Source organism: Musa acuminata, chromosome BXJ1-1, assembly GCF_036884655.1.
Source record: "Musa acuminata AAA Group cultivar baxijiao chromosome BXJ1-1, Cavendish_Baxijiao_AAA, whole genome shotgun sequence".
Lineage (NCBI taxonomy): Eukaryota > Viridiplantae > Streptophyta > Magnoliopsida > Zingiberales > Musaceae > Musa > Musa acuminata.
In genome coordinates, this window is record NC_088327.1 from 16,383,091 (window position 1) to 16,395,591 (window position 12,501).

General features: G+C 39.2%; 1 protein-coding gene across 1 annotated transcript; it reads right to left on the bottom strand.

Moving 5' to 3' along the window:
* Positions 1-1,434: 1,434 nt before the first annotated feature.
* On the bottom strand, positions 1,435-12,217 carry LOC135676416 (probable ubiquitin-conjugating enzyme E2 23). Its single transcript, XM_065187559.1, has 8 exons — positions 11,988-12,217; positions 4,464-6,615; positions 4,169-4,291; positions 3,552-4,067; positions 3,257-3,326; positions 3,036-3,175; positions 2,544-2,855; positions 1,435-1,982 (listed from the first exon to the last, which is right to left on the bottom strand). The coding sequence occupies exons 2-8, from the start codon at positions 6,588-6,590 to the stop codon at positions 1,713-1,715; spliced, it is 3,558 nt and encodes a 1,185-aa protein (XP_065043631.1). The 5' UTR covers positions 6,591-6,615; positions 11,988-12,217; the 3' UTR covers positions 1,435-1,712.
* Between the last annotated feature and the right edge of the window lie 284 nt (positions 12,218-12,501).

Genomic DNA, 12,501 nt, shown 5'->3' on the forward strand with positions numbered 1-12,501 from the left:
GAGTGGTTCAGCACTTTGAAATATTTTACGAGTCCTATCTAAAGATGTTAAAGTGCCGGTTGTCACCGAATGAGGGTTGAGTTAATTATACTCTTAATGAAGTTCAGTCAAGTTAGGACAAGTATCTCAAAGAATAACAAAGATACTATAAGAACTTAGAAGTAGTGCCGCTTCGATTAAGAGTTGGAGTTTCTCTCATAAAAGTTTATGAACTTGGATGAGCCCAAGGCCATATTAGGGTTGAGTGAGATTTTACGAGGAATACAAGGATGTTGTATTTATGTGTGTGGTATTACTAGTGTTGTCATTAAGAATAACAAATTCAAAGCTTTTATGCTATTTGGGATTTTGACTTCATTTTGTGATGTTTACACTAAGGTAATATTCAAATCAAAGATATATTATTTTATTCATAAATACTATTTAATCACTTGGAGAAAATTTTAAATTTGAACAAGTGGGGGATTGTTATAAATTGTTCAAATTAAAAAAATTCTTTTCAAAAGATTTATTTGAAAAGGTGATTTCCTTTGTAGTTATTTTGATAGTTATTTTTTAAAGGTTATATCTTTTGTGAAAAATATCTATAAATAAGTATTTGAGAGTAAATTATGATGACCTCTTTCGTACTCTTCTTCTTTACTCTCCAAGTGATTGAATTAGATATTCTCTAATTTCTCTTTTAAGATTTTTTATTGTTTGCTCGATACGGATCTTGTAAAGGTCTATCATATCCACTAAAACTATTTGAATCAAACTCATAATAATCTTATTGAGAAGAGGGTACAAATATCATTTTTAGAAAAATGTTTATACACGTTTTAAGCCTAAATATATTTTCTATAGTATTCTTGATCTTGTGTTTGTTATTTGTTTTCAAAGTATTTTCATCCTCTTTTTTTTCGTATTTTTCCAACATCAATAGCCTCTCCCGAAGTAGAATGCGAACTCTGGGTTGAGGCTGCCGCTGGTTCTACTACACTTAGACTTGAGCGGCCACTGGTTCGCTTCCACCTGGCTCTTCTAAGTTCCTGGAATGGAAACATGACGTTTCCTCAACCTCTACCTGTTGTTTCGGAGGAGGAAGAAGAGCGCAGAGAAGGGATGGAACTAAGAAGGTGTGCTGAGGAAGATGAAGAGTGGAGTACATACAAGCCATCGAAAGGAGCGAGGCGGCTGCGCGGCGTTAGAAGACGTAGTGGTTCTGGCCAAGTGCCTCGGCGAGGAGACGAACACGAAGTAAGCTCATGAGACGAAGTGGAGAAGCTTCAAGTTGGCTGCCACTTGTAATTTGCTGGGATACGTACAAGGAAGAAAGCCGTCGCCCCCATCATGGGCTTTCTGAGAGAGACCAAGCAGGGGTTTCATGGCGAAGAGGATGTTGGATGCAGCTCATTTCGAATGAGGGCAGCACTGATGCCAGGATCAGATCACTTTCATCACACGACATGAAGCCATTGGCAATATGAGATAAAAATATGTATTCTACATGAGGCTGGCTTTGTGTAGGAGAAAAAAAATGATGATAAGAGAATATTAGGCACAAAAGGGTTCCACAATGAATACTGACCACATCTAGGAATTGTTTCCTACATGCTTTATGAAACAAGAAGTGAGCCTCTCTCAGGTGGGTGCCAATCAATTTACACATGAAACAAACCAATTCCCAGAATACACTTGTTGAAGCATACCAGGAAAAACTTTGGGACTGTTCAACTTTCTGAAAGGTTTTCAACCTTGAGCAGATAATCGAATTGGTGGCAATCAGCTCCTACTTCTTTTAATGCAGGAATCAGCCGAGGCAAAATTTTTGCCAGTGTTAACTTGAAACCAACAGAACAAGAGTGCTTGCGGCTCGTCTCAGTTAGGCAGGCATCCTTTGTAAGTGAACCGATCAGGCAGCCATCCATGTAGGCCTCGCAGGCTTTAAGAATGTAATGACCTCTTCTGCGGAAGTGGTCCTTGACGAAGACCTCAAAATGCTACATCAACAACATATAAATCAGACAAACAACATAGAATATCTTTAAAAAATAATAAAAAACCAACATTGTTGCAAAATATTTGTTCCAAAACCATATAAGGAATTTGTTCAGCAGATTTGACAAGATTTTGACTCTCCAGCAAACAAACACAGTGGAAGGGATGTGAAGTTGAGAACATTCTGGTACTAATGTAAGTTGTCAACGACAGCAATAAATCTAAGGTGAGTTAAAAAAAAGTGCAAGCTCTGCAAATATTAAACTTGCTGTTGAAGGAGCCAATAACAGTCAAAGTGCAATATAATAAGTAAAATGTTTTATCAGCAAGAAAAATTATCACTTATCACATAAACACAGTAAAATCTAGTTGTGAAGGGATCCGGTTTCTTTTGCAGAATGACAAATCTAAATCTTAAAAAAAAAACACCATAACAGTCACAGTTATGATTGTGTACCCATTTCTCTTCATTATATATATATATATATATATATATATATATATATATATATATATATATATATGAAGAGAAACAGAACTTGTAACGGGCTTTTTGCACTTACCACTGGGGGCCTTCTCAAAAGATACAGCATGGATTTCAAGTTAAGTAGGTATGTATTCTCATTATATGGTAAAGCATTCTTCTCGCCTTCAACTGTACCAATCTGTTTTTCATAGCCAGCTTCATTGAAATATGGCTTATCATTGAGAACCAATCCCTGTAGTGAAACTAGGACTTGGAGGATGCTGGAAGACGAAGGATCCCAGACTTCATTTCCCTTGCCTGTCCATGTATTTAGCAGGCTTAAGCAAACCTTCCCATCCACATACAAATTGGGGTTTACTCGCAGGCCACCCGAATGATAATATACTGACTGCAAAAACAAGAAGAATCAATAATAAAGTCGAAGTAAATTGAAGACTGGATTAACAGATTCACTCATCCGTAAATTCAAGAAGAATGATCAAAGCAAACAGGCAGGGATCATAAACTGAGGTTAGTCTTTTGACAAAATGTGGGGGATTTAACTAGCAAATTTTAATATCACAATTACCGGTGGAACTTGAGGGTACTCTGGAGGAAGTTGAAAATCGAAGAAGAAGAGGCCATCCTGATACGGGGTTCCACAGGCTCCAATTATTACAGCTCTTATGAGATCCATGCGGTCCTCAAACACTCGAACATAAATAGCATCTGTAATCAGGATCAAAACTAGAGCTCATTTATTCACATCAACTATATAAATTGTTTATTCAGCCAGTAATATTTCCTTACCAGGTAGGTTCTTCTCAAGAATGGTCCATTCTTGCTGAACCTTTTTGACCCACTTCCTTCCACCATTACTCTGCATTTTAATTATTATATCTTTTCTGTGTTAAGACAGCTATACAACTTACATAAGAAGCATAAGCATCAACACATATAGGAAAATCATGTATCTAGATACGGCAATGAATCAGGTAACAGCAGAATTCAAGTGCAGCATAAATATCATATGCATTGTATGTATAATGAGTTCTATGAAAATTTGTCGAGTTGCAAGAAAATGAAAGAGAAATTTATCAATTACCATCTCAGCATCACCATGAAAATGATGATCCAAAGGATTTTCAGTAACATCAAAGTGACTGAAATTACATAGATCATCCATACTATAATCTCTTTGATTTCCATCATATAGTCCCATCAATGTTGGTTTCACTATGCTGTCCTCAATTTTCAGTTCAGCCTCTTCTGTTGCTGCCACCTGATTCTCCACTTCAACAGTCTCATCCATGCTTTCTGCAATAAGACCATCTGATACATCAAAACCTCTATTCTCATATGCCTCATCTAATGTACTTCCAGAAAGGTCAATATCTGCTTTATGGCCATCTTCATTTGCAATTATCTGATCTGAACCTGATGAGTCAGACTGTTTTCTAGTCCGAGAAAACAATCCAGTGGCTAACTTAGTAACAAAATCAAGAGCTGCAAGTGGTACTGCAAGTGGTCCACTTCGTCCACCGGTACCATCTTCTACTGAAGTTGTAGCACTCTTTTCCCTTTGGACAGTGTTGTCAGTAGGATTTTGTGGATCAACTTCCTAAAAATGGAAGACTTCCATATCACAAATGTGAAGGGGAAAAAGAGAATACAAAAAGAATGGTTTTAGTTGACTATGAATCAGTTATAAGAGATGTTTACCTTTTCAGTGTCATCAAATATATCCATTTCGTTTTCGTCGACTGTTTCCCAACTAGCACCATCATCACTAAGTCCATCATCATCATCATCTCGACCAACAACATAAATTTCCTGAGGTCCAACCTGAAACAACAGTTGTGTCAGAGACAATTTCAAAGAAAAGGAATGGCAGGATCAATTATAATAACATCGTTAGGCAAATACTCAGGTTATAATAAGTTATAGCATTGTTGTCCATTTAAAATATGTGGTGGCATAAATATCAGTCGTAGTTCCTGTTCTCAGTAAGAGATACCTTTGATACCATCCCATCAGCCCATGTAACTTCGATGTCACCATCTTGGAGACCAACTATGTTTCCAACCCATGATAAACTTGTAAAGTTCCCACAAATTTCATCATTTTGGGTCTGATTCTCTTCACTATTGTCTTTGTGTTCCCTGCTTGAATCATCTGCTGTGTCTTGAGTACGGCGCTGATATTCTTGTGTCTCGGTAGGAACTTCAGATTTTGTTGTATCATCAGAAACAGGGGGCAAGCGAACAACAACATCACCATAGCAGTAATCATAATCTGGATGCCCATCAAGCTCATATGCACTAACAACTTCCTCATGATCAAATTCCTTTAAGTCTTCCGGCCTGGACACAGGTTTAAGCCACCTCACACACACAGTTTGCTCTTGGGAGTTCACACTTCTTACAACTCCCAGGCGATTTGTTTCAGAAGCACCATCTCCTTCGTTGGATGCCTTATCAATCACATACTGTTCTGGGAAAAATTCATGATCATTTGGAGTATGAATTGGAATTAGAGATGTTGATTGTAGCCCAAATTCTTTCTCTCCATTTTGCCAGGCTACATTAACCTTGGTAACAGTGTTGACAATGAGAAGAGCTTTTTCAAAGTTCTCATCTCTTCTTCGAGCTTTCTTATCTCTCTTAAAAAAGACTTTTCGAAGTTTCTTACGATAAGCTGGCCAGCTTTCATGAGCAGGCTCCTTTGAAACTGAAGATGAACTACTGCACGAACAATTTTCAGGCAAGTCATTTGATTCAGCTCCATTAGTCTCACCTAATTTAGCTGTTTTATCATGATTCGAGTAATCATCGGCTTGGGACTGACAATTCCCATCCAACAAAATACCTTCAGATAATCCATCAGTAACTTGCTCAGATGTGCATTGAGCATCATGGGCATCAGAGCTGATTGCATGACTAGACTTGACATGAAAGCAGTCAACAGTATCCTCTGTTTCAGGGGCATCTGTGGATGATCCTTCACCAAGAATGCAAGAGCTTGTATGATTATTCTGAACATGAGAAATGTAGTGGCTCCCGGGCTCCTTCAACTTACTGTTTCCTGGAATGCTATCAACAAGGGTTGATGGTTGTGGATAAGATGAAAGGAGACACCAATCAGCTAATTGCCAATTTGTATGTGAAAAACAAGACAACAGAGTCAAGTTCTTTGGATTCTGTTCCTCAGAAGGAACAGTTGCTGAATTAGTACCGACACCAAGGTAAGCTGAAGCTATCCAATAGACAACCACCGAGCCAGCCTGAACTTTGATGACAGCACCTTCAAGACGGTTAGCTTTCCACAAGCCAGAAAGCCACCTGGAACTTTTGAAAACAGAAGAAGAAACAGCCCTAACCCTTTGACCAGGGTAGTATGGACAATCTGCATCATCAACAATTGGCTTCAAAACTGGTTTCAGTCTCATAGGATCAGCCTTCACAACTTTACACACGGATCCATCATCAAACAGAACAGTAACATTATCTAAAACTTCATCCACTCGGCCAAGCCAAGGTCCAAGAACTACAAAATCACCAACACTGAATTCCCTTATGCGTTTAAGATCTTTAGAGGAAACGTTTCTTATCACCTCACCATTTGGAGAAAGTAAATCAACTGTTATATCGACATCAACAATAAGCCCTAACTGTCCAGTTGGATCAGTAGCAGAAGCAACAATATCACCATGCAGGAAGCTCCTATCTACAACCGTGATATCACTAGTATTTTCCATTGTCTCAGAACCATCACTCCATGTTACTCTCACTTGTCCATCTTGAAGAGAACCAATATTGTCACCACCTTCAATATTATTGTTAATAACACCATTATCGCCTCCATTACTTTCGTCAACCTTATTCCCATCTTCCTCACTGCCATCGTCATCTGAGATGCTGCCTTCAGAATCCGAGTCACCAGCTACTTGCACAACAATTCCAAGCAAGCCGTCACGCTTACAGCATTTGACAACATCTTGTCTATAAACAAATATATCCTTAGCCTGGGCATCATTCAGTTCCCCAGTTTCCACTGGTTTCCCAACTTTAGATCGACTTGCAACATCAAAACAAGAAGCATTTGGTGCAGAATCTATCGCATCTGGCCCATTATTCACTTCCATTGTAGTATATCTAAAATTTATAAAGCTGTAAAAAAATAATGCAGTTTAGTCGATAAATGAACCATAAAGAAATAAATGCAGATACACAGTCAAATTGGAATTTTTTGGGATTTGTTTAATTGCACACTGAGTTCCTATTTTGTGTAAATTATTAAAGTTAGTGAGAAATCCCCAAATGATGAGTCAGAACAACATATGATAGAACATATAAGCAACTAAGAATGGTGGATCAAAATGCAGAATGTAACAATTAAATAGTTATGGAGACAGCACTCACCATCCAAGAAATGCTATACAGCCATATGAAAAGATGAGAGGAGGAAAAAACTCCCCTTTTTTTGACCAACTGATCTATTCCTTAGTTTACAATTACAAATGACAAGCTAATAGGCAACACAACTAGAGAAAATAACCTAGGTGCTCTATGAAGAGATATGCATGTTTAAAAGGAGGAGCTCGTGCATTTGCAGAATGAAAACACCAAAGCAGTTTACCAAATTACCAAACTAAATCCCAGAAATGCTTTATGGCTATATTACAAGACTGTTATGTGGAGCGTATCAGACACAAATTGAATTCCAATCAAGCCGAGGTACAGCCAGCCAGGTTGAAAGCCTGTTCAGATAGAGCCTGCAGGTTGCACCTGGTCCCAGCACCAGCCAGGCCGACCAGAAGACAAGTACAGAAAGCCTATGTCAAACCTTTAAGATGCACGTATGAGGTCCAAGTATGATGAAGATAGAATCTGACACAATGGCTCGAATACTGGACAGCCCGCTTCATACCAAGTAACCAAAATAGTATTTATCGGACTAAGGACCAGTATCAAATCAGATAAGGTGGAATGGCCAACAAGGTGTGAATACCAATTGGTGACCAGATTGGTACAGTGTAGCGTACCAATACAGTACATGTCAGCAGTGTCCAGACCAGAGAGAACAAGGAAGAGAGTAGGGGAAGAGGAGGAGAACTAGTGAAGAAGGAGAAGGCGGAGGAGGCATTGATGTAACAGGGTGAAGGAGGAGACAGTGATGTGACAGAAAAGAGGAGGAGAAGGAGGAGAGTCGAGAGGGAAAATGCCTGAGAGGAGAAAGAAGGAAAACTGAGTGATACGCTTGGTAAGATATCAATCCCAAACGAAAAACACCAAATGACCCAAAACTGGATGAGAACTAGTATCTAACTTACCAGTTCAATGTCCATGGTTAGACAAGTAAATATCAGCTTGAACTGATCAACATGTCTGACCTTCCCAGTCAGTATCTAATTATTTATTATTTCTTCCTAGTGATACCTACCATTCAAGTTGGCATACGGCATGATAACTGGGATTTAAATTTTTACGAAGTGCGTAAAGGAGATATATAACCACAAGTGAGATTCCTAAATGCAGGAGACGGCGAACAGGCAACTTTAGGGCAATGCACTGGACAGGAGAGAATCCTTACATTACCAGGTTAAGCTGCCGTAGAGTAGAAATTAGAACGAAGTATCTCAAAGGCCATGGACATTTTCATTCAAGTTAAAATTTGTTTCTGACCAGCCCAACGCCTTGAAAAGGCAACACTAGCCAATCTAGGAGTTGGCGCTCCAGATACAATTAAGGTCATAAGCTCCTCTTCACCAGAAAAAAGAGCTAACCGGTATATTGACAACAGGTCAACATTATTTAGCTAGTTTATGAACACTTAGACTCAAGGGGCCCTATGTGACAATTAAAAGCCCCCAAGGCAATGGCTGGACATCATCTTCTCTCTAATGCAATAAATTTAGTTTAATTTAGTAGAAAAATCTCTAGTGTTGATTTGAGAGGTTTTTTCCATACTACAAAACCCTAGTTAGGAGGGGTAGTTCTTGATAAATGCCAAGAAAATATGTAATATGATATATCAATATGTTCAAATTCAATCATCAATGTAGTGATTTAAAAAGCGCTAGTCACCAAAAAATGCCAAGATCCCAAAATGTTCAAGGCGCTAGGCACTCCTGACAGTGGAACTTTCCGACGGCGAGAAAAGAACTGTTAAGAGGAGAAGAAAAAGTCACCGATAGTGGAACTTTCAGACGACAACGATAGCGATAGCAGTAGCGGCGAAAGAAACTACAGACGCCAATAGCGACAACGGTAGCGACGAAAGCTATGGACGGCAACAGCAACAATGACAGACGACAGCGACAGAACTACGAACGACGACGTCATGGGCAAAGGAAGCTTCAAAGGTGTCCGTTGGTGGCAGAGGAAACTGCGGTCCTCTCCCTCTACGGTGGGTGTTGCACACGAAAGCAACGACGACAGAAGGAAGCTGCGAACGAAAGCTAGGTGTCGGACCCGTCCATCGACAACAAAGAAAGCCTCAATCCGCTATGTCTGTGGCAAAAAGCATCAATGGCAGAGGCAAAAGCTGCGCTAGGGTTGATGGCTTAGGGTTGCGTGGGGGTGTGAAGGGTGGCTTTTACGGGTAAGAAAGTGGCTAGTTGGTTCAATCGAACCACCTAGCCACTATTGAACCAAACCAGACTTAAAAGTCTGGTTTGATTGCTTCATTTGAACTAGGCGCTCGTCGACGCGCCTGGCACCTGGGTTTAGAAGAGTACCCAAGCGGCGCCTCACTGAAGCACGTCACCTAGTCCACCCTTGAGGTGCTCGGGCCTCGCCTCGCCTGAGTGCCTATTTAAACCGCTGCACCAATGTTCTATTTTCTTAATATGTTGACCAACTAATCTATTTCCAAGTGAAGAACTAAAAATTCTCATTTAATAGCTAATGTAACTACAGAAAGAATATGACCTATGAAGGGAAATGCAGATCTCAAGAACAAGATCTTGGCTTATAAAATAAGTAATATCAAACTCTGGTTTTGGGAGAATTCAGAACCTGATACACGAGTAGTAAAATGAAGCAAGACTTCAAATAGAAGTAATGCTTTCTACAATATAACTAATTGTTCTGGATTAAACCCATATGGGCTGCTGTTGCCTTCTTGAAACTACAACCATTACTCTAGTCAAGTAGAAATAAATAAAGAGCAAGAAATTTCAGGTTCGTTCATACAACTGCTAAGCAATAAAAAGCATTAACAAACCAATAATTCAGAATGGAGAAACAACAATCCTAGATTATTCGACAGTCTCCAATAAAACAACATACAAACTTTTCTTGCATGCTTGAGAGAATATATTTGGGTTGTCGTTTTTAGACTCAATTGTCAGGATTGGATAAAACACAATACTAAAGCATTTAAAGGCTTTCGTTACATGAGAAAATTCTTCATGCCACTTTTTTAGTATATCATAGACAGTATACATTAGAAGCCTTGCTTCCAGCCCTAACCAAGCTTAAATGCTGACTCAAATTCAAGGTTACAAGTTGCGCCATTGGTCAACAGTTAAAAAACACAATATAATAAGAAAAAAGGCAACAATTTCATCTATTCAACACAAATAAATTGTGTTAAAAGAAGTTTTAGCCATGCAGCCCCAACTATGGTTAGGTGACAGTTGAAACTTTGTGATTACACGACACAAAGAACAGACACTTCAAAGCAATTTGTACCTATGCCATGTCCATACTGAATGCACACTGCAATACATGGACCCTTCCAAATGATCCTTGTACCTATGTCATGTCTGTATCGGATATTGTAATTATCAAATACTTCCCAACATGTATAAAATACACCTATTTATGATAAGGTATGGTATATATGTAACAAAATTAGAACACTATATAAGGCTCCACAACATGTTCATATTCGAAAATTGCATATAGTGTGGACTTTTCAGGTTCCAATGAATGTGAATGGTGTCCTTTATTTTGCACATTCACATGAACACTCAAACGTTCACTATATATTTGAATTTAAATGGCTGTCACATAATGATCATATATTGCTTATAATATACAAAGTATGATGACTTTATAATATTGGAAATACACATGCAATAATTGTTGCGCCACACCATGGGATGTCCTGTTTTTATAAGATTTGTTGTGTTGAAGGCCCATATTACACTCATTTAATAGGATTTATTTAAGATAAGAAAGCAAAAAGACATTTTGGGGCTTGTTCAAACCATGCAGAAGGTTGTAGAAATATGGTTCACAATCAATATTAACCAGACAACCAGCAGATGTGATCATGTGGTAACTTATGAAATCTGCAAAAGACATCCTAAACTAGCTAAAGTTATTTAAGAGAAATAAATCAAAATGGTCGCACGTTAAAAAGCCTAGCTAAAGAGAACCTAATCAAACTCAAACACCAATAGCCATGTTGAGATGGTAAGACAATAGTTTTGCCTCTTTCATATCTAACAATTGCCCAACTGATACACGAATGGTAGACCCCACTTTGCCTCTCTGGACACTGACCTCACCAATAGCAAAACAAAAGATTAAAACTCTGAACTACAGCTGATTGTTTAGTATTGAAATGAAACAAAAAGAACCAATAACAGCAGTACTTCCATCTAAATATCACCAGTAATTCAATGGACAAGCAAAGCCTTCTTATGCTGACCAACTGCAGAATGCTTGGCTCCAGCTATGAGTGGAAATAGTTACTAATTGAATTTAACCAGATGTAAGGTCATATAGCACTTTTGATGTCAAACCGATTAAATGTGGCAGAAAAAAAGTAGCTTTCACGGAAAAACTTTAAATGATTTAACTCAAACATAGTGCAATTCAGAAATGTAAAAAAATGTCTTGCTGTGACGAAATATGAATGCAATTCCTATCATATAAAAATCTCATTAGAACGGTTTAATCATCCCTCTCATACGATGGTCTGAAAAAGCGACTGAAACTACAAGTCCAAGTATTGACTCAATTACAACTCGGTAATCTCAGCAATTAAAACTCGCAGTAGACAAAGAATATATATATATATAAAGGAAAATGGCAAAGCAGAAGGTTCTAGTAATGAGGTTGAACATGAATCATATGACAAAGGGCTTCCTGATCAATAACCCTACCATAAACTAATAAAAAACTAATTTGAACCATCTACAATGACGGTAAACTAAACGCCAATAGTCTGACGTAACTGAGTTCGTCCCGAATCTAAGAAGCAGAAAGATCAGTACCAACAAACCGCATGTCTTGTGCAAGAATCATCCCGAAGGCAGAAGCCCCAAACAAAAAACAAAAGGCGGAAGGATGAAGCCATCAAAGATCTTACCCTTTCCCCCTTCTCAGGAAGTTCACCAACATTTGGTTTGGCAACAAAGACATACATATACATTGTTATTACTATTAGGGCTCGATGCCGATGGATGAGCTAAAGATCCGAGCAAACAGGAATGATCCACAGATTAGGGATTAAAGAAGGAAGTAATCACCAAAGGCAAACGGGTGGACCAAGGATAAAAGAGGGGGAGAGAAGGGGTTCGAACCTTGACGGGTATCGACGAGGCGGCTATCGCCCGATGACCAAGAGGCGGCGGCAACAACTGCGGTGGCGGCGGGAGGATCCCGTGCTTGGGGTCGACGGCGACACCTCTCGAGACAAGGGAGGCGATTAGATGCTATCGGAGGTGGGGAGGAGACGAAACAAGGCAGGAATAAAATGAGAATGAGAGAGAGAGATGCTGAGAGAAGGGCTGGGTTTGGGTTGTTTCACCGCCTCTCCCTCTGTACGTATATACAGCTCAATTTGATTCAATGGTTAGGATTTGGTTCGAGCTGGGATGAGCTCACAGTACCATGAACCGGGCCGGGCTGTAAGGGCCCGGTCAAAGCTATTACTCTTAGCAAATTGTCCAATATACCGAATCATGGTTAATTTAACCATGATTGGGATGAGCTCAAACGAAGTCGGGCTCGGATTGGGTCTCAAGCCAAGCCAATTTTTTGTTGGGAAGAGAAGCATAGGCTGAGCTCAAACGAACTCGGGCTCGGATTGGGTCT